This window comes from Tympanuchus pallidicinctus, unplaced genomic scaffold (genome assembly GCF_026119805.1).
Source record: "Tympanuchus pallidicinctus isolate F22 unplaced genomic scaffold, pur_lepc_1.0 scaffold18, whole genome shotgun sequence".
Lineage (NCBI taxonomy): Eukaryota > Metazoa > Chordata > Aves > Galliformes > Phasianidae > Tympanuchus > Tympanuchus pallidicinctus.
In genome coordinates, this window is record NW_026294699.1 from 1,972,289 (window position 1) to 1,994,461 (window position 22,173).

Sequence of the window (22,173 nt, forward strand, 5' to 3'; positions counted from 1 at the left end):
CCGTGCTTACAGATACAGTAAAATGGGAAGGGACTCCGTGTCAGGGGGGTGCAGCAATAGGACAAGGGGGAACGGTTTTAAACTAAGAGAAGGGAACTTTAGGTTGGACGTGAGGAGGAAATTCTTCACCCACAGGGCTGCGAGGCGCTGGCACTGCTGGGCAGAGCTGGGGGTTCCCATCCCTGCAGGTGTCCACGGCCACAGACGGGGCTTTGTGCCCCAGGTACCCGTGCCTACTGCACAAGGTGGGCTGCGATTCCCCTCCCTTCACTCCCCTCCCCCCCCGAGCAGCACAGGAGCACAGAGGAACCCCCTCCGGGCTCCTCCCTTCCACTCCCAGTCCCGGCTCCGCTCCCCAGGAGGGCAGAGGCAGCCGCAGCCCCGTCCCCGCCTCCCTGCCTGGGCCCGGCCCCGCCGCCGCCGTCCCGGCTCTCAGAGGGCTCCCGTCGGCAGCGGGGGAAGAGCAGGCGGAGAGCGGGCGGCGGCCGGGGACGCGATGCACTCGCTGTTCAGGAAGCGCAACAAAGGGAAGTACAGCCCGTCGGTGCAGAAGAAGAGGTGAGAGTCCCCGCAGCGGTACCGAGAGCCCCCAGCCCCAGGTTGGCTTCTGCCGGGTGCTCCCATCCCACCCGGTGCTGCGGTTTGTGGGGCAGCCCTGAGCACCCCCAGCTGCGAGCACCCCAGGATGTGGGCACCCCGCGGCACAAGCACCCCCAGGTTGGGGTGTCCCCGTCTGCAGAGCCCCTCAGCGCAAGGTTTGGGCGTCCCAACGTGCAGGTTACCCCCGGGGGAGGGCAGCCCGCGGTTTGGACCCCCCAGGTGTGAGCATCCCCCGGTGCCATCCCCAGGGTATGGGATGGCATTCCTTGGCTGGATGTGACCGTCCCCTCCGCAGCACTGTGGGCAGGTGCCTTCACGTCCCGGTGTGTGCCAGGTGAGATCCCAGAGCGGAACGTGGGGTAAAAAGTCTTCAGCCCTCGTTAGCGTTTTCTAAGGATCGATTATTCCCTCTATTCTCTCTGGGTTTTGTTTTCTTTTTGGTTGTTTGTTTTTTTTTCCTTCTCAACTCTATTGGTGTGAGAATGTGCTTCAGTTGTCTTGGTTATAAAACCAGCCATCAGACAGATGTAGTTAAAATGGAAATCAATGGGGAATTCCCCTCCGAGGAGGCACGGCTGTGCTCTGGGCTGCAGCATTCACTGCGTGCCGTGGGCAGACGGGATGTATCCCCAACGTGCTGAGTGCTGGGATCGGTTTAGCAGGGCTCATCCTTGTTGGTCTCTGCGTTTAGGAGGAGCCCCCAAGGGGAGGATGCTGCTGCCTCAGTCTGGGAGTGCAGTGAGCACTCAGGTGCTGCTGGGCTCCCCCTGTTTGGGGCCAGGCACCTCTCACCCCGGGGAGGGCTGGCAGGAGGAGATGGGGTGACCCTGAGCCACCCCACAGCCCCATTCAAGCGGTCCCATTGCCAAAGAAAGGTGCCAACACCCTGCTGTGGGGCTGCAGCACTCTGGAGGCTGCAAGCCGGGCTGGTCCCTTATTTTTAGGCTGGATTCTGCTGGGGCCACAGTGCTGCTCCCCCCCCCCCTCCATCCCACCTCTCCCCCTGCACCCCTTCCTGCTTTGGACGCAGCCAAGAGGGGGCTGTGCCCATTAGCCCCAATTTGTTCAATCCTGCGTTGGAGTTTACAAACAGCTGCGCAGGCAGGGAACACTCCCACTGTGGGGAAACTTCCTCGCCATCGGGATGGGGACGCCGGCGCCCGACCGGTTGAACCACTCATGGGAGAAGGCAGTGGAAGACAGCAGGCAGCCGCCCCGTCCTGCGCTCCGGGCAGTGCCAGGCTCCCAGCCAGGACGGGAGGTACTGAGCAGCACTGCTAACATCAGCCCAGCAGCGGGCTGTAAGCAGGAACGGGGGTCTCAACACGGTGGGAGTTCCTCCAACCTTTGTGCTGAGCTTTGGAGAGGCGGCGATGCCGTGCTGAGGGTGCTTGGTGCCAGGCTGCCGCGGTGACCGAGGCTTGGCAGCAGCACGGTGGCATGGCACCAAGCTGGTAATAGTTTGGCGAGTGCAAGGTTGTGCTGGAGCTGTGCCCAGCAGTGTTGTGGAAGGAGGAGATCGCTGCCCAGGCCGCCTGTGGAGCAGCAGGTCACATCCTGCGGTGGGTCACAGCCCCGCCAGGAGCCTCTCCCCCTGTCCCTGTGTTTAATCCTGGAGAGGATGTGGGGTGCACGTGGCATGGCAGGACCTTGATGTGCCAGCCTCAGCAGCGCCCGGTTGCTCCTGCAGAACATCCCTGCCACCCAGCTCTGGGCGCCCATCCTCTGGCACTTCCATTTGCAGGCAGTGCTCCGTGGTTTTGTCTTCCTGCTGCGCAAATGTATGGGGCCTGTTTTGTAGGAATGTCCTCATCCCCTCTCTATCCCTCCAAAAAGAGAGCAGGAAGAAGGGCACAGCTGCGGGAGCCTTGAGAAAGCTCCAGCCCGGCTGCCAGGGCTGGGTGTGCCAGGAGAGGCACTGCTGGGGGTGCGGCATGTGTATGTTTATCTTCTTAGATTTATTTTTAAGAAGAGCCCAGCTCCAACCACGCACAGGTGCCAGAGGTCCCGCATCCCGAGAAGGCAGAGTAGCCATGTCATATGGGAGAACATCCCAGATCCTCCCCTGCTCCCTTTCCCACACCCCAAAACCAGGAGGTGCTTTACGAAAGGAGCTCAGGAGGCGAACAACGCAGATCAGTCTGATCCTGGAGGAGCAACCGTGGGAGATCACCCGTGGGGAGGGTGGCTCTGGAGGCTCAGGCGTGTCCCCAAAGGGGGTCCCCACTCCGGAGACCCCACACCCCCTGCCTGGCCCAGCCTCTGGGATTGGAACTGGAGGCTCGGGGGTGGGGGGGACCTGGCTGTGGGGCTGGCACCCATTTCCAGAGGCTGTTTTGCAGGGCTGGAGTCAGCAGGACTGAATAGACAACCGGTGAGTCAGGGCGCTGCTCTGTATTTATAGCACAGCGAGCCTCGCCATCGCCTGCCCTATTTTTGCTTTAATTTCCATGCACATTACAATAACATATCACCATTAATACAGGGGAAGATAAACACAACCGAAACAAGGCGGGCTGAGCCTGGCTGCCTACTGGCCCTAATGTGTGCTGTGACTTTGGAGCCAGATTTTGGCCTCCCCCAAATGGAAGGTATGCTGGCTGGAGCCCGGCCCTCTGCTCTGCCCCCATCCCACACCAGCAGCGCCGTTATATGGCACAGAGGCACTGTGGAGGGAGTGCTGTGCATAGGGTGGTTGCAGCTTCCCATGAGAGCAGGGATGCAGGGTGGCACCTGGCTGTGGGTCCCATTCTCATGGATTGTGTGCTCTGCTCTATGTGAGCACTCCCTCGTTTTAGGGGTGTGGGTGAAATCTCCTCCTTGTTTGAAAAAGAGAACATTTGGAGAAATCCCAGTGCACCGCTGCAGTCCTGCCCTCATCCCACACACCCACACCTGTGTGGGGTGTTTGCTGCAGGGAGTGTTATCAGCAAAGGCATGGGCTGATAGGAGGAGAGAAGGAAACAGAGGGGCCACATCACTGCAAGGTGCAAATTATGGCACAAGGCAGAGAGCTGAGCGGGCGCACAATCTTTGCTCAGGGCAAAGCAGGGGGAGTGGGGGGGTTTGCCGGGCTGGAAGTGCTGGCCTGGCAGGGGAGATCCAGGCAGAAGGTTGGTTTGGAGCTCAGTTCTGTTTGGCACCATCTCTTCAGCATCACCACGTCGGCCCGAAAAGCTGGGAAGAGGGGGTTCCCTCCTGCTGTGGATGCTCACATACCCTGCAGCATCTCGGGGCTCTTTTGGGGAACGCCCGAGTGGCTGCTGCCAGCTCTCGGCAAAGCTGGAGCTCTCCCAAGCACGGTGAGCCAGGGCAAAAGCATCTCCTCTCCCTGAAGAGCAGAGAGCGGCTCCAAAGCTTTGAGCAACAGCCGGTCAGGCACGGAGCAGCTGCCTCCTCCCTGCTCCCCAGCTGGGAAAACCCAGAGCAAACCCTCCCCATGTGCTGGAATCAGCCTGGCCCTCCACTCCAGAACAGAAACAGAGCCATTGTCAAACACAGCCTGTCACGAACTTTATCATTTTTTCCTTCACTATCTGAAAGCTCTTTGGAAATGTTTGAGTTCTTCAGCAATGGCAAAGCCTGTTTTTTCAGGGATTTTTTTTTTCTTTTTCTTTTTTCTCCCGTTTTCAAACAAAGCCCTCTCTATCTGGGCTTTGCCTCTCCCTTCCCTCTGCAGGCTCCTTGCTGTGGCCGTGCCCCGAGCACTTGGGTCCTCCTGCAGCAGTTGGCTCTGTGTCCCATCCCAGTGAATGTTCTGGAGCCCCTCTGCCTTTCCTCCTTCCTCCCAGTCTGGTTTAAATGCTGCCCCTGTGTGTTCGAGTGGCAATTTCTGGAGGATTGGGCAAACCTCTGGCACAGGAGAACAGGCAGTGCCAGTGCCCCTGTTGCATTCTGCATGCAGGGATGCTCCTGGCAGGGGCTGGTAGCACCTCCTTCTCTCTGGGTCCTGATGCCACAGAGAGATGGGCTTTGCTTTGATTCCCTCAAGCAAGCAAAGAGACCAGCTTGGAAAACTCCAATCGCTGTGGATCCCAAGTTGAATTTTATTTCCCTTGTGCAATCTGGAAATTTCTACATCACAGTCGAAACTGTAACTCAGAAAACTCCATAATTCTGTCTTTCGGGCTGGCTTTTCCATCCATGCTACAGATCCCTAAAGATTCATCCCTGGGATCCCGCTGCCAGCACGGGGCAGGCATGCAGGGCAGCAAGATGCTCAGCCCTGCAGAGCACTGATGGATGCAGCTGCTGCCCTGCTCTGCGCCCTGCTGATGACACAGCATCTGTATAAAGAAAAGCCAGTGCAAAGCCTGCCCTGCTGTGCTGGAATCTCTCAGGGGAAGTGGGATCTGCTGTCAGTGTGTGGGGCAGGGCTTGAGGTGAGGAGCAATGAGCCCAGAGCTTTTTGTCCTATTGAAAGAGATGACACGTGTGGCAGATGGGAACCTGTCTCAAAACTCAGCATCAATGCCAGGAGCTCGGCCAGACCCAGCAGGCTGAGCTCCTCTTCCCCAGCACTGCACTGGGAAGGCAGCAAGCCACGAGCAGCCTCACCCCGAGGACCCTGGAGGTGTTGAAGGCCAGGTTGGATGGGGCCTTGGGCAGCCTGGTCTGGTATGAAATGTGGAGGTTGGTGGCCCTGTGGCAGGAGGATTGGAGCTTCATGATCCTTGAGGCCCCTTCCAACCTGGGCCATTCTGTGATTCTGTGACCCTGCATTGCTCCCGGTGGGACCAGCTGCTATTCCCACTCTCTGCATCCCGTCACCAGGATGCCCACATCCCCAGTTGGGGACTGCTGTCATTTTCCCATTGCAGCCAGGAAGCTGCAACTCACCTTATAGTGCTGCTCCCACCTGGGCTGTGGTCCACAGCTTGTGCAGGAGACACAGGGCACGCTGAGCAGCAGCTCTAACGGAGATCAGCCTTTCCACACGCCGTATAACAATTAATTCTGCTTCCACGTGATGAGATCATTAAGGCTCGTTATCTCCACTCGGTAAATGATTGGGATTAGAGTGAGCCAAGGTTCAGCCCTTATAGCAGGACCAGCTCTGGGCTCTGCGACTGTTTGGGAGCATGAAACACTTGTGAGTGTGGTGGTGTTGGTGCCGGGGGGATGCAGCCCTGAGCTCTGCCCACAGGCTGGCCAGAGCCTCACATCCCATCAGCGCACTGCAACCAAAGTGATGAAATGTTTAAAGTAAGCATGGCGATGCAGGAGCTGTGGCACAGGGTGTTCTGGACATTAATAGAAGTGTTGGCTCCAGCTCAGCTGTCCCTGCTGGGAACATTTGGCTAACCCCACACAATTCCTTGCTGATGCAAAGCAAAGCAGACGACGGGCCCTGCGCACAGCCACCAGAGAGGCTTGCATCCTGAGCACGTAGAGAAGGGAAGGAGGAATCCTGCCTGGCAGGAGCCGGAGTGCACAGGCCCAGATGCAGCAGGCGCCATCCCATTGCCTTTTATTTGCTCTAAACGGCGCACACCTCCCTGCAGAGCTGCTATCTGCAGAGGGAGGCAGGGTGCTCTGTGTCAGGGTGTGAGCAGCACTCCTGCCCTGCGCCCTGGGTTCAGCCATGGCATGGCTCCCATCGAGAAGCCCCGGCCACCACCCCCATGCTGGCAGCACGGCTGCGTGTTTTGGAAAGTGTTAGAAAGGCAGCAGTGAGTCACACACAGCTGCAAGGCCTGGCGAGCTCCGCTGGCCCCCAGCCATGCGGTGGGGCCACGGCGTGCTGAAAGGAGCCCCCTGCGATGTGGCCCCTCTGCACGGGCACCTGCAGCGTGGTGAGCTCCTCTCCCTTTTCTCCTTCCCCAGCATCTCCAGCAAAGAGCTGACCGAGCTCATCGAGCGCCTGCAGAAAAATGCCGACCAAGTGGAGAAGAACATCGTGGAGACTGACTCCCGAATGCAGAATGTGAGTATGAGCTGTGGCCCCGTGCGTGCCAGTGCTCCCTGGAGGTGGGAAGGGGACCACGTTGCCCTCTGGCCAGCCTGCCCATCACTGTTGCATGGGAGCAGTGCAGAGGGAGGACCTCATCTGGCCCCCACCCCAAGGCACGTGAGCATGGATGCTGTTTCTTCGCCCTCTGTGATCATTTCTCCCCGCTCTCTACCCGCCCAGGATTTGCACAAGATCAAGGCATGCCAGCTAGCACAGTACAAGGAGCTGACAGCTCAGAAGCTGACGGAGTCGGACAAGCTGCTCTATGTACTGGATGGGGATGCAGCCATTGCCAGGCACATGAAGCACCCCCAAGGGGACATGATCACTGAGGAGTGAGTACAATGGGAGGGGATGGCCATCTCCATAGGTTCAGCTCATAGCCCCCTGTGCACAACCTGCAGGCGTATATTGAGCATGTCACCCGCCAACAGCCCCATGTAAAGCCCTGCAAAGCACTGTGGGGCAATAGCTGCCCCCCACCCTGAGCTAGAGAATGTGCAGAGCAGCCTTGATGCATTGGCAGCCTCTGCCCTCTGCTGCCCAGCTCATTGTTCAGTGCAGCCCCCTGCCCCCGTGGCATGGCTGAGGTTCCTGAGGGCAGTCTAAGCATCACAAGGGGGCTGGGAGGGGACAAGTGCAGCTATTGCTTAATGGCTGGGCTGCTCTGTACCAACATCCTGCATCCCACCTCATCCTTCCCTTCCTGCAGCATCCGGCAGCTGAAGGAACGAGTGGCAAATCTACGTGTGAAACATGACCAGATCTACAACTTCCCCCTGCAGCACATCGAGCCCCAGGTCAACTGGTGCACGGTGATTGAGGAGAAACAGGTACTGAGGGGACAGCAATGCTGCTGCCTGGGGACTGTGCCCCACTGGGGACACCTGGGCTGAAAGAAGAGAGGCTCATGGGTGAGCTTGGGCAAACCTCTGCTGCTCTGCATCCAAGGATGGAGACTACGCTCTCTCCACTCTCTATGTGCTGCCCTAACAGTGCAAAAGCTTCCCCTGGCACCCAGCTGCCAGTTCTGCTCCAGTGTGCCCCTTGGTTCTCATCCTCCCACTACCTGCCGCTGGGTTCTTAGTAACAGCCTTGCAGTTATGGGAAGCGCCCAGCCTCACCACCCCCATTCTCTGCATGCGTTGATCCATGATGCATAGGGGATCCCTGCTGCATCAGCTTCACTTCCCAAGTTACCAAATCCCCTTTATCATGGTGCTTCACAGTCCGTGAGAGCCTCCATGTCCCCCAGCAATACCGCAGAGCCTGCCCCAGCCCAGCTCCACATCCGGCTCCAGTGGCCAAGAAAAGCCATTCAGGTCCTGGCTGCTGCGTCCCATTCTCCTGCCATTGACCCCATATCTCATGTGCTGTAGGATGCGTTGTGTGGCAAGGGCTTTGGGACTGATCTGCCGCTGGTCAACAGCCAAGTAGAAGAGCACAACATCTTCCACAATGAGGTCATGGCCATCGGCCCGCACATCACCAAGGAAGGCAACAAGGTCAGCTCTCCTGCCCCGTATCCCGCTGGAATAGGGACATCGTGCCCTGAGGGAATGCAGGCAGCTCCCAAGCCTGGCCTGAGCTGGGTGGGTGCCCAGAACCCACTGCTAGTCTTGGAGCTGAGCACCCTACATCACCTCCGGCTTCATGAGGAAGCCGACCCACAAAAGCCCTATTCAGCCCCATTCAAACTTCCCCTCTCTGCAAGCACCCCCCAACTGCCTTTCTTCTCCCATTCCCAGGGATACACGAGTGACCTCCAAGCCAAGTACCAGAAGCTGCTGGTAGGAGACCTGTGGGACGCAGGGCTGGGGTGGGGCAGGGAGAGGAGCTTGGGGCTGAGCTCTCCCTTTCTCCCTGCCAGGCCAGCTCGCAGCAGCGGCAGCAGGACCTGAACTCACTGCAGGACTACATGCAGCGCTGCACCAACAAGCTCTACTGGCTGGATCAGCAGGCAAAGGACCGCACGCGCTACGACTGGAGCGACCACAACCTGGACTACCCCAGCCGGCGCCGCCAGTACGAGGTGGGAGCACGCTCACACCTGTCCCTTCTGCCTCAGTTTCCCATCATTAAGCACTTGGAGGTCTACAGGTGATAGGATGGAAACATTAATCTCAGCACCACAGAATGGTTTGAGGTTGGAAGGGAACTTACGGTCCGATGGTTCCGTCCTGCTGTGGGCAGGGACACCTCTCACAGAGCAGGGCACTTCCAGGGATGGGCACCCATGGCTCTCTGGGCAGCACTGCCACCCTATGAGTGAAGAACTTCCTCCTAATTAATTAAATCTCTTTTAGTTTAAAACTGTTCCCCTTTGCTGTTACTACGCTTGCTGGTAGAGAATCCCTCCCCAGCTTTCCTGCAGCTCCCTCAGGCACTAGAAGGCTTCTCTAAGGTCTCCTGGAGCCTTCTCCAGGCTGAACAACCTTGCCTCCTGCCGGAAATAAAGCCAAGAGGAAAGCTGGCAGGTTGCTGGCTTTCCTCGCCCTTATCTCAGCATTAGCTTGGCAAGAATCCCATCTTCAGCAACATTTGCAAGGAAAGGAAAAACAAAAACCACAGTGGGGAAACAGAGCACTGTGGGTGTCCCCTTCTGTTTGCGTGGGGGTCAGCAGCTCGCTTCTCTCCATCTAGAACTTCATCCACCGGAAGCTGGAGGAGAAGGAGGAGGCCATTAACAAGCTGCATGCCGATGGAGACCAGCTGCTGGCCCAGAACCATCCTGGGAAGAACGCCATTGAGGTGAGCACTGGTACCGTGCTCATCCCTCACCATGGGGAGCTGCAGCCACCACGAGGCTGCCCCTCAGCCTCCTCTGCTCAGGACCGAACCCACAGCCCTTCCCCATCTCCCAGCCCTGTTTGGGGCACTGCAGGTTGGGGCCAGCTCAGGCTCACCCCACGGGGCTGCCACCGCCCCAGGTGTTGACACAGCACTGCATTACAGGCACACATCGAGGCAGTCCACGCCGACTGGAAGGAGTATCTCAACTTCCTGATCTGCGAGGAGAGCCACCTCAAGTTCATGGAGGACTTCCACAAGGTACCAGACTGCTGGGACTGGGCCTTAGGAACTGAGGCTGGCACCCCTAAAGGCCACTTGTTCCCAACCCTGCAATGAACAGGGACACCCACAGCTCCATCAGTGCTCAGATCCCTCCCAGCCTGAGCTTGAGGGTCTGCAGGGATGGGGCACCACTGCCTCTCTGGGCAGCCTGTGCAGTACCTTACTGTCTATATTGTAACAAACTTCTAACAAACTCCCCTCTTTTCGTTTGAAACCATTTCCTCTTGTCTTGTCACAGCAGTCCCTGCTGAAGCCTCTGTCCCCCTCTTTCCTCGAGTCCCCCTTTAAGTACCAAAGGACCAAACTCAGCTCTCCCTGCAGCCTTCTCCTCTCTGCACTGCACAACCACAGCTCTCAGCCTGTCCCAATGGAGAGGGGTTCCATCCCTCAGATCATTTTTGTGTCCCAAAAAATCACCTGCTCCATGCACCAGCACCACTTCTTGCTGTCAGCACCCTCACACACAGCAGAGGACCCTGCTCTGCTGGGACTCACAGAGGTTCCTGCCACTTCTCTGCCACCTATTTACCACCTCATCCCCCAGAGAAGCCTCACATCACGCAATTGAAGCTTCCCACCAAAGCAGCATAGCTGTGAGTGGGGAAAAACCTCACCTGCAGTGCTGTGCTGGCTGCAGGGAGCCTGCATGGAGCTGCACAGCCTAGCTGAGCGCTGCAGACAGATGTCTGCCTGATAAATTGCATCTGGCAGCCTGGGAGGCTGTGCAGGGAGCAGGTCGGGCCGGATTCCTCTCCCACAGCCTGGGCGTGTTGAGGACGTGATGAGGCTTCTGCCAAGGGGGAAGCGGGGTGCCCAGCCCCTCAGTGCCTCCTGTGGTACCTGCCCAAATAACTGCGCCGTGGGGTGGCTTGTGTGGGGAAGGGCCGAGCTCTGCCTGCTCCTCCTTGTTGGCAGCAGGGAGGAGCGCGTGGCGTGATGCTGCCCACGTGAAACCCCAATTAAAGGTGGGAAGGGCTGGGAAACGTGGATTGAACAACCTGCAGGAGAAAAGCACGCGATGAGCTGCCTCGTTCTTTCTCCCCCAGCTGGCTTTCCCTGGCTCTGCTCTTGCAAATAGCAATTCCTCATCCTCCTCTATGTGTCTCACACGTGGCACCTTGCAGGGACTGTCCCTGCTGCAAGGGTCCCCCTAGTGAGAGTTGCTGCCTTTCTGCAGTTTCAGAAGGACGCAAAGGACGCCCAGCAGCTCTTGAAGAAAGTCGATACGGACCTGGACCAAAAATACAGCCCAGAGTTCAAGGACAGATACCAGCTGGAGTCGCTCCTCAGGGAGCTGGATGTGAGTACTGACAAGGGATCCAGAGCATCTCCATGGCACCACGGTGCAGTCCCTGTGGGGATGGGCACCCAGTCCTGCTCGCTGGCCGTGCTGCTGCCTCCCTTCACCTGGCTCTTCCTCTGCCTTGAGCTAGGGATTGCCTCTCCCACAGCAACGTAATTGCTCACCGGGCTGGTTTTCATTTGTTCACCCATTGAGCTGGTGCTCATAAAGGATAGGAGCATAATTAGACTTGCTGCCGGAGGAGGCGGTGGAACAAGCTGTGCTGGGGTCTGGCTGTGTCCTGAGCATGATGCAGCACTGCTTGGTGCAGCAATGACTCTGCCCAATGGGTACCCCTCTCCTCCCACCCCAATGGCCATTGCAGGACACCCACCTGCCCAGACACTAAGAGAGCAACCTATGCAGAGCTTTGCAAGGTGCTCATTAGAGCTAATTGCTGGGAACAGGCTTATCCCAGCACCACACTCTGTAGACCACGCACCAGGCACAGAGATTCCTTTCTGGCTGTAGGAGCAGCAGGAGGACATGGGAGCATTCAGTGCAGGATCCCAGTGGCTGCAGAGCAGGACCCAAAAGCCATTCCCTGTTGCGCAAACGAAGGAAGCTGAGGGCTCTGTCAGTCAATATAAGCTCTTCCCAGCTTTGGGGGCACAGGAACACATTCCCTCTCCCTCCTTCCCACGTTTCTTTGCTCATTCCCCCATGCTAGGACCAAGAGAAGGCCCTGGAGAAGTACGATGCTGTGGTGCAGTCGCTGCAGGAGCGCAGCCAGCACGTCCTGCCCCTGCGGTACCGCCGGCTGCCACCGCCGCAGCCCATCCCTGTGGAGGCTCTGTGCGAGTATGAGGGCGAGCAGGTAATGGCCCGGGGTGAATGCAGGGGACAGAGGTGATACCAGCACCGGGGACAGGCTGAGGCGGATGGGCAAAGCACAGCCTCCAATAGCCCTGCAGCCGCGGTGCTTGTTGCACACCCTCTGTGATGCTATGCTGAGCTGGGGGTAGCAAGGTGACAGCCACACCAAGTGCCACCCAGGAGCAGGTCCCTCCACCGAGGGACCCACAGCAGGTTCAGGAAATGCCACCTCCTCCCTGCCCCTGCCGCAGTGACTGGCTGCAGAGAGATGGCTGGGGGCTGTGGGGAGTGAGTCCACGAGTGCAAGGGGCACAGCCTGACCTGCTGCTGCTGCTTGTTCCCATCCCCAGGGCCAGATAACCCGAGGAGCCCATTACACCCTGCAAAAGAACAGTGGAGACATCTGGGAAGTGATGGACGGTGCAGGAGGTGCCATCAGTGCCCCAGGTGTCTGCTTCATGATCCCCCCTCCAGATGCAGAGGCAATAGCACTGGCGGACCAGTAAGTGCAGTACCACAGCACCAGACCCTCCCAACACCACCCCTCCAGCCAGGTTCTCCAACTCTAGGGAGGAGCGTGGGGAGTGCTCCCATCCTGCTGGGAAGCACTCAGGATGAAGCACCTCTCCTGCAAGGGAAGACTGTGCTCTGCCCACTTAGGAACATGGATGAGGGTGCAGAAAACCCCCCAGCTGGGTTTCTCCCCAATTTCATGACCCAGATGAATGCTGGCAGGGCAGCTCTTACATTGTCCCCATGCTGTCCCTTCTGCAGGATTGCTGATAGCTATGTAGCTGTAAAGGAGAAGACCTCCAACTGCAAGAACATCCTCCAGCAGCGCTACGAGGGGCTGAAGGCTGACAGCATTGGAGGTATGGCTCTGCCAGAGCAGCCCTTTCCCCTACACTGTTCCTACACTGCCTTGAGTTCAGGGGCGGCTCTCTGCTTTGTCTCCTCAAAGAACAACCATGCAATCCTGCACCACTCCTGTCCTCTTACTCAGGAGATAATGGTGGAACATAGAGCACAAACACCACTCAGAATCATAAAATCATGGAATGGTCCAGGCTGGTTAAGGTTTTTGAGGTCACCAAGTCCAACCATCAGCGCGACCTACAAAGTCCCATCACCGAGCCACATCCCTTAGTGCCACATCCATACATCTCAAACACCTGCATGGATGGGGACACCACCATTGCCCTGGGCACACACCAGTGCCTGAGCCACGCTGCCTTTGACTCTTGCTGGTGGCCAAAGTGTTGGACTGCTGCTTTGTTGCAGTGAGAGGACAGCACTGGCAGCTTCTCCTCTCCTAAGGGTCCCAGGTGCAGTGCTGGGACATGCATGGGGCTGGAGCAAGCACATTGTGGCTACAGCAGGCAGAGAGTGGAGGAGGATGTAGGTTTCATGCTCAGTGGTGGGATCGAGCTGTCTCTAACCTGCTCCCTTTTCCTTCCCCAGATGCTGCATCAGTTCAGGGCCGCCAGCTTCTGGCAGGGCTGGAGAAAGTGCACAGTGACCTGGACAAGTTGGAGAAAGCAATAACAGCAAACCTCCGTCCACCGCTGGAGCAGAGTCGGGCTGTGCAGGACAGCACCGAGCGCTCCAAGGACCTGAAGGTACAAGGCCGTAGGAGCAGGCACATTGTGCCACGCAGGGACCCTGCTCCCAAGGCTGGGGTCCTTCCAAGGGGTCTTCAGGGTGGTTCTTGGTGTGCTGCATGCTGTTGGTGCTCCCAGAACTCCATGAAGGCATGGAGCAGCGCTACCACCAGCTAGTGACCAAACAAAAATACCAACACTTGCAGTCCAAGGCACAGCTTCTCCTTGTACACAGCTCAGCATCTGCTCAGTTAGGATCCCGTGTGGCAACACTCCACTCCCTTCCCCTCCTTCTGACCCCTAATTAATTCAGGCTCCATGCCACAAACCTCCCTCGTTCCAGGAGGCAATCCACCTCCTGGCTGTGTCAAAATCCAAGTGCCTCCACAAGTGAAAGCAAATTGCTCCGGCTGTCTGCAGCACTTTGATGTCCAGGCAAGAAGTCAGCCTTCAGGCTGCAGAACCCAGTGGTCCAGATGAGCTCAGCACGTTTCCAACAGAGCTAGAGCTGCTGTGAACCAGTCCTTCCCCAGCCAGAGCTTCCTTGCTGAGGGCTATCTAGCCTGCTCTGACAGAGCTGGATACGAGCCTGGATGGAGAAAATATCCTCCTGTTCCCTCTAGGGCTGAAAGGCATCTGCCACCAAGCACACACCTCAGCCCTGCCCTCCCCTCTTGCACCAGACAGACACAGGTCAGCTGTTTTTTCCCATAGCCACAAGGTTCAGTTGCTACAAAGGTTTTTCCCTACCACAGAACATAACCAATGAAGTCCGTCGCATCGAACCAGAGAAAATGAGGAAGGTCCAGGACTGCGAGGCCTTCATTGAGTCCGTGCCCAACACTGGCAGCGCTACGTTGGTGAAGAACAAGGTGGAGAACACCAACAAGAAGTATGACCGTGTGGTTCAGCTGCTCAGTGCTGCCCAGGAGAAGTAAGTCATGGCTCAAGCCCAGCAGAAAGTCAGGTCCAGCAGACTGGCTTGGCGGTGATGGGTTGATGGTTGGACTTGATGATCTTTGAGACCTTTTCTAACCTTAATGGTTCTATGATTCAACACCTTTCCCCTGGCGTCCACACAGAGTTGAGGTGGCCACGCACCTTGAGAAGAGTCTCCAGCAAGGCCGAGACCTGCTGTCCACATACGAGAACAAACTGGTGACAGACGACACCGTACCAGAGGACCTGCGGGTGATAGACCGTAAGAAAGAAGAGCTGCTGGTGAGTGTTTCCTGCAGCCAGTTTTCTACCCTGTTGACGTGCTTCACATACAGAACTGCTTCCCAAAAGCTGTGGCAGCTGCTGCCCAAGCCCCAAACTTGAATTGGTGGCAAAGGGATGACTGCCCCAGCGGGGACCCCACATTAACCGTGCCTGCTTTCAGTTCAGCTCCAACTTGCTTTTCTCCAGCCTGTCCTCAGTGACACCAGCACAGTAGATGGGGACCAGTGACAAAAGCCTGGCACGTGTGCAGCCCTGAAGAACCTCTCTCTCCTTTTTCCACAGGCCATGGGCTCTGAGCTCCAATCCAAAAGGTTCTTGCTCAATGAGGCAGAGCAGAACTTGCTGAGGACAAAGACCTGCTCCAACACCCTGGCCAGCAAGTTCCAGGAGCACTGCCCTGACATTGAGCGGCAGGAAGCCGAGCTCTACAAGCTCAACCAGCGCTTCAACAACCTCAGCAAGCAAATTGACCACAGGTGAGGCCCTAGGAGAGCACCTAGCTGGAACTGGACCAGCCTGGGATATTTACGATAGGGAGGAGCCATTCTAAAATCAGAAGAAGCATAATGCTGTCTAGGAACGGGCAGTTGCAGATTGGCTTCCAGCCAGTGCCAAGGAAGAAGCAATAGATGTTCCTGGCACGTGCTGGCTGGGTAGGTCTGGGCAGCCTCTGGGATTAAGTGTTCTTGCTGCAGAGATGGGGACCTTGGCAAGACTTGCCTGCACCGGCAGTAGGTGAGATAAGAGCATGAGCTGTCATCCACCCACATCTGCCTCTGCCTGGATCACAGCACATCTTGTGCTTTCTTATCCCCCTACAGGCTTACACCCAGCATTCAGCATCCTCCACATTCTCCCTGCAGTTTCCCTGTGACTCATTTCTCCTGCAGTTTCTACTTGCTTTCATACCAACCAGGTGGCACTGATGCAGAAGAGAACCTGCAAGGAGGGGGGTGGAGAACAGCTCCAGCTCAATTCCATGTCTGGGGAGCAGGGAAGGGGAAGCAGGGACCGATGAAGAGGTGTTTGCAGAAGACGACAATGGAGAATGTGCTGACATTGAGTCCATTTCCCCTACAGAACACAGACCCTGCAGAAAGCAAAGAGTGCCTATTCCAACTACCGCACAAACTATGACAAAATCAACCAGTTCCTTTGCAACATACCCAACTATGAGCCGCAGGAGACGGACAACATCCAGCAAGTGGAAGTGAAGCTGAAGAACCAAGCAGTAATTCTTTCTGAGAGCCTGGGCTGCTTGGGGGGAGGGGAAAAGGACCACTGAGAGATCATGAATGGAGTCAAACAGGTCCTGCACATAAAATGGGAAAACACACAGGCTTAAGCAGCCTTACTTTTACACTACGAGGTCCCACACTCTTACTTGTGACATGTTTGTAAATAACAGGGCAGTGCTAGGAGGTTGCAATTCTCAGTGTTGTAACTCCAGTGGCAACCCTCCCAAAAGGTAAACAAAGTCTTTGGGCTACTGCATTCCCTTTGACTGCATCTTTGTTTGTCCCAGGCGCTCCTCGGTGACATCGCAAGCAAAGAACAGGAGGTACAAAAGGTCTCTGCCACAGCTCAGCAGTACCAGCAGGCAGTAAAGGTAAGGGCTGCAGTTCTGCCAGCAGGAGGACTCTTTACATCCTACTGAGAGCTGCCTATTGAAGGCTTAGGAAGCCTAGTGCCCATGCTCAAACAGCTGAGGAGCTGAATCCAGGTGATGTCTGCTCCAGCATGGACATCATGTGGCCATTAGCCAGGATTTCCTGCTTGGGAAAGGAGGTTTCCACTCCATGGCCAGTATTGGTGAGGTGACTGGCAAGTTTGGACATACTGCTGTGGTCACCAGGCTATAGGAATGCCAGAACCTGCTCAAGAGCCTGCAGGGTGACCCACAGATCTCACCAGCTTGCCCAAAACGTGGCCAAGGGAAGAAGTCAAGAGAGATGGAGCCTGGGAGGGTGACCAGGAATCTCACCCCTTCCTCCTGGGAACTTCTTCCCACAGGACTACGAGCTGGAAGCTGAGAAGCTGCGGTCCATCCTCGACCTCGAGAACGGACGCAATGGGTACATGAGCAAGAAACCCAGGCTACAATCTCCAGCTGCAAAAGTGAAAGAGGAGGTAAGCAAGCAGTGCCCTACAGAGAGCTAAGGCAGCTCACAGCCTGTGGGGCCAACGGGGATTATGCAAACAAGCATGTCATGGTCAGCAGCCTCAACCCCGGAGCGGGCTGCAAGGGAGGGCAGAAGAACAAGGAAGGATGGCCATCATTCTGAAGCCACCCATTCTTGGGGCTTAGATGGCCAGAAAGAGAAAACACTGGAGTTATCACTTCTTTGTCAAAGAGGAAAAGGGAAAGAAAATACAAGCGAAGATCTTGAAAACATTTCTTCTCTTGGAGTCATTTCACTGCCACAGACAGCATCCCTGATAGAAGTGCTTATGGAGAGAGCAGGCCACCAGCCACTTGTTTGCACAGGATCTGTTTGCTTCCATCCTCAAACTCATCCTGCACATCGAGGCAGGCAAAGTGCCCACGTGGCTCTGCCTCAGTTGTATCTCTTTTTGCAAGTCTTGAGTAGGAAAAATCCAGTTTGAAGAGGTGAGATTACACATGCCCCAAACCCACTCTCCCTGCCTTGAAGCCAGTCTGCTTGCTCTTATAGGAAGGTTTAAGAAAAGCACCCAGGGTTACCTCTCGAGGGCATTGCTTCTGTTAAGCAAGACTTGACCCTGATCAAGACCAGGGATGATCGCTGGTCCCACCACCTTTGCTGAACACTTCTTGTCTCCTAGGAAGCCATTCTGGCAGCCAAGTTCACCGAAGTGAATGCTGTGAATAGGCAGAGGCTGCAGAACCTGGAATTTGCTCAGAACCTCCTGCGGCAGGTAAGTCATCCCCCACACACAGAGGCTCAGGGCTTGGCTGTGGCTCCTGAGGGTCAGCTCACTGCAAGCTCAAGGCCTTGGCTTAGATCTCTGCATGCTGCAGGTGGGCAGCTTGACACAGCTGCAACAGGCTGTGGCAGTGTGATTCTAAGAGAATATGAGAATCACACACACACACACACGTGCCTTTGCTATTACAAGCTGAACTGGAAACAAATCTAGCTAGCATTTCATACCCCTGAATCCATCAGTCAGCAGACACCTCAGTGAAGAGGTCTGCCTGGGATCAGGCACAGGCTCTCCACATTTTCCACTCATCCTTGGAAGCACTGTTTCATTTTTAATGCTTCCTTTATGCCTTGCCCATACCAGAATTGCATCTCTCTCAGCTTAAAGCTTTGTCAAGACAGCAACAGGTATCACTGAGAGCGATTTCCAAGGCCAGAAGTCCACAGAGCAGTTCAAGAAAAGCCCATCTGCAAATCGGCCCTGTTGAGCATCTGCAATAGGCAGCCTCCATTAACCCAGATCAGCATCCTCCTGTAGTACTGCCACAGGAGTGAATGGAAAATAAAATAACCGAATGAGCTTACTTGGTGCTTAACTACACGCTCTTTTTCAACAACAGCAGCCAGAGGTTCAGGTGACGCAAGACTTCATCCAGACCAAAAAATCCGTAAGGCCTGTGGAAGAAGTCTGGAAGTTGAAGAAAGAGCTTGAGGATGAGACTCAGCGTCGGCAACAACTAGAAGCTGAGATCCAAGCCATCCAGAACAACATTATCCACCTGCAAAACCAAAAGCCCCAAGAAACCGTAGTTAAGAAGGAATTGGTGAAGAAAGTGCCGGACCCGCAGCTGGAGGAGAGCTTCCACAAACTGCAGCAAAGCCTGGCAGAAGAGCAGCGCAAGAACCAGGTGCTGCAGGATGAGCTGGAGGCCCTTAAAATCAGGCTGCGTGTTTTGGAGCATGAGAAGAAGGAAGGAGGGCAGGAGTATATAGTGAAAGAGGTGCTGCGTATCGAGCAAGACAAGGCTCAAGCTGAAGAAATCTTGAGGCTCAAAGAAGAACTGGAAGAGCTCAGGAGGCAGGAAGGAACAAGGGAAAACGAGGTCAATCTTTTACGCCAACAAATCGCTGTGCTGTCCAGCGAGAAGAACAAAGAGCAGGAGAAGGTAACAGAGAAGGAGGTGCTGAAGCTGCAGAACGATCCCCAGCTGGAGATGGAATTCCGGATGTTGCAAGAGAACAAGCAGAGGGAGAGTGCCCTGAGGCAGAAACACGAGGAAGAGCTCAGCTTCCTCCAGGAGAAACTCAAACGTCTCGAGAAGGAACGGGCCATCGCTGAGGGCAAGATTACTGTCAAGGAGGTACTGAAGGTGGAGAAAGACGTGGCCATCGAGAGGGAGGTGAATGAGCTCCGGCGCCAGTACGAGGATGAGAAATCCAAGGGGCGTTCCAACGAGAGGGAGAAGGCCGAGCTGCTCAGGAAGATCCAGCTGCTGGAGGAAGAGAACGCCAAGGTGGTTGTCCAGGAGAAGGTGAGGGAGATCGTGCGGCCGGATCCTAAGGCTGAAAATGAAGTTGCCAACCTTCGGTTGGAGCTGGTAGAGCAGGAGAGGAGATACCGGGGTGGTGACGAACAGCTGAAGAGCTGTCAGAATGAACTGGCTGCTCTGAGGAATAGAGAACCGCTGGTAGAAGTCAAAGAAGTCATTAAGGAGGTCATTAAGTACAAGAATGATCCAGAAACTGAAAAGGAGCTACAGCGGCTCCGTGAGGAAATCATAGAGAGGACGGGAGCCATTGAAAGAGCTGACCTTGAGATCTACCAGCTGAAACAAGAGATACAAGCTTTGAAAGACACCAAACCTCAAGTGCACACAAAAGAAGTTGTTCAAGAAATTCTACAGTTCCGGGAAGACCCTAAGACAAGAGAGGAGGTGGAATCTCTGAGAGTGCAGCTGGCAGAGGAACAAATGAAGCACGTTGACCTGGAGAGAGAACGGCTCCTCCAAGAAGACAAAGTAAGACAGAAAGAGGAGGAACTTTCCCAGGTGAAGGAGAAAGTGGTCCAGCAGGAAGTAGTGAAGTACGAGCAAGATCCTGCCTTGAAAGCTGAAGTGAACTCCTTCTCGCAGAGCATCGAGAGTGAGCTGAAACAAATCGATTCCCTCCGTGAAGAACTGCGCAAGCTGCAGAGGAGGCGGTCTGAGCTGGAGCGACAACTGGAAGAACTGGAGAAGGAGAGACAGGCCCGCAGAGAGGCGGAACTGGAAGTGCAGAGGCTGAGGATTAGGCTGAGTGAGCTAGAAGAGCAAGAGAGGGAAACGACGGAACGAGTAACAGTGAAACAGAAAGTGATCCTTCAGCAAGATCCCCAGCAAGAGAAGGAGCACTCCCTCCTCAGGCTGGAGCTAGAAGAAGAAAAACACCGGAGACAAGTCTTGCAAACTGAACTGGAAGCCTTGAGAAAGAAGCTTCTTTCGTTGGAGAAAATGGAGGTCAAAGAGAAAGTTGTCTTTTCAGAAAGTGTCCAAGTGGACAAAGGAGACACGGAGTATGAGATTCAGAAGCTGAAGAGCAACCTGGAGGAGGAGAGCAGGCGTAAGAGGGAGCTAGATGCAGATATCAATAGGCTTGAAACCAGGCTGTCCGAGGTGGAATTCAACAACTCTAAGTCATCGAAGGAACTAGACTTATTAAGAGAGGAAAACCACAAATTGCACCTTGAAAAGCAAAACCTGCTGATGGAAACAAGGAGGCTGCAGTCAGAGATTGAACTCACAGCAACAGAAGCTCGGGATTTGAGAAACATGACCCACGTGGACAGTGGACCAAACCTAGACTCCAGATTCCAAGCTCTGGAAAGAGAGTTAGATGATCTGAAGCAGTTATCAAGAGAAAAAGATGCAGAGATTGAGCAGCTCCAGAACCGCCTCAAGACGGTGGCAATCAAGAGGGAGCAAAGAGAGAACCACCTGAGGCGCTCCATTGTGGTCATCGATCCGGACACGGGCAAGGAGATGTCTCCAGAGGAAGCTCACGTGCTCGGCCTCATCGAATGGAGCCTCTTCGTCAAGCTGAAGAGCCAGGAATGCGACTGGGAAGAGATCTCGATCAAGGGGCCGAACGGGGAATCATCCGTGATCCTCGACAGGAAGTCAGGCAGAGAGTTCTCAATCGAAGATGCCCTGAAGAGCGGCAGACTGAGCACGGCCCAGTACAACAGTTACCTCAACAAGCAGATGTCAATTCAGGAGCTGGCGGTCCTGGTGTCTGGAAGCGATTACCCAGTGCTCGCTCCACTTTAGAACCTTCCCTTCAAGGCAGCGAGTCAGAGCTGCGCCACTCGTTAAAACTACCAGATCACTGCAAATCCTCGCCCTCCTTTGCGTCTTCCGAAATGCTACAGCCTCTGCCCGGCCGCACTATGAAGCCGCACTGCTTGCTGTCATATGCTGCGGAAAAGCACCGCCAGTAGTGGAAAACACATTTGTCAAGGCTACAACTAAACCTTCTCTCCCTCTCTGCAGCCCTACCCAACCAAGACGACAAGCTGAAAACAAGTGAAGTACCTGAAGTCCGAAAGACTCAGCCAAACCTGCAGTTTCTTCAACACACAGCCACAAAGGCAGGAGAAAAAAAAAAAAAAAGCACAGATGTTAGAGAGACTGAAGGTCAAAATGATTCTGGGGTGACCAGCGAGAGCTGGGTGCGTCAGCTCCACGTTGGGAAGGCACGCAGTTTGACTGTGGACATCCAAATGATGGGGTTATCCTCGGAAATAAACGGCTCTGTAAGCAAAAGGCGTGATGCACACCTCGCTTTGGTATCATCACATCAACACCGAGACCTTTTTGCTCACCGGTGAGCTGATGCTGCTGGGCAAGAGCGAAATGAAGCACAGCAATTTGATGGTGTCAGCCCTGGATTCAGGGGAGCATTCCTATAGCAGAGTTCACCAAGAAGCAGGTGAAGAGCCGGCAGCAGTGCCGAACACAAGATGCTGGTGCAACCGTAACCAAACGCAGAGTGCCTTCAAAACACACCTAGCTCACCTCGTGGCTGAGAGCCATTCGTGCTGGTATCTTATGGAATAGAGTTACAGCAGCTACACGTCTCACTTACTTGTGTACGGGAACGGGAAGTAGAGGGGAATTCTATTTATAGTATGAAATAAAAACATGCAGTGGTTCCAATCAGGTGCTTGTTTTCCTTTATTGCCGACGGCGGTCTCTTGATCCTTGGATTTACAGGAAGATGCCAGTTCAGAGTCAATGTTAAAAATAAATCAATCAATAGGACTGTTCCTTTGAGCAGACCCAGCATTAGCTGGGACTAATTAGCAGCATTAGATGGGAGGGAACTGCACCACCAAGTGAGACTGCAGCTACAGGAAGAGGGATTTATGCTGGGATGGTACCAGAGACTTCTAGAGCACAACGAATCCGTTTCCTTTACCCCAATTTCTGCTTTGCCAGGGCAAGGAGCCTCTCCCCTCTCTCTCTCCCTACCAGATTCTAGACACGCAGACAATCAAAATTTAAACCCCAGGATCTTTTTCACATTATGTCACCACCTGACACAGCGAAAGCTCCGGCAGAGCAGAGCTGCCTTTTAACCATACTCACATCCAGCTCTGCCCCGATCAGCCTGCATTCT

At 55.3% G+C, this 22,173-nt stretch overlaps 1 protein-coding gene across 1 annotated transcript; it reads left to right on the forward strand.

Moving 5' to 3' along the window:
- Positions 1-419: 419 nt before the first annotated feature.
- Positions 420-21,710, forward strand: PPL (periplakin). The gene is made up of 22 exons (XM_052679984.1): positions 420-558; positions 6,427-6,526; positions 6,734-6,888; positions 7,266-7,386; positions 7,933-8,058; positions 8,302-8,343; positions 8,424-8,585; positions 9,197-9,304; positions 9,509-9,604; positions 10,806-10,928; positions 11,641-11,787; positions 12,137-12,288; positions 12,561-12,658; positions 13,248-13,405; positions 14,143-14,321; positions 14,470-14,608; positions 14,894-15,087; positions 15,692-15,842; positions 16,137-16,220; positions 16,625-16,741; positions 17,417-17,509; positions 18,138-21,710. The coding sequence occupies exons 1-22, from the start codon at positions 497-499 to the stop codon at positions 20,820-20,822; spliced, it is 5,292 nt and encodes a 1,763-aa protein (XP_052535944.1). The 5' UTR covers positions 420-496; the 3' UTR covers positions 20,823-21,710.
- Positions 21,711-22,173: the final 463 nt, after the last annotated feature.

Excerpts from the sequence above, each read along its gene's own strand:
- PPL (XM_052679984.1), top strand. The coding sequence starts at position 497 with ATGCACTCGCTGTTCAGGAAGCGCAACAAAGGGAAGTACAGCCCGTCG. Across the intron at positions 12,289-12,560 it reads GCAATAGCACTGGCGGACCA|GATTGCTGATAGCTATGTAG; the intron begins GTAAGTGCAGTA and ends TCCCTTCTGCAG. Across the intron at positions 14,322-14,469 it reads CTCAGTGCTGCCCAGGAGAA|AGTTGAGGTGGCCACGCACC; the intron begins GTAAGTCATGGC and ends GCGTCCACACAG.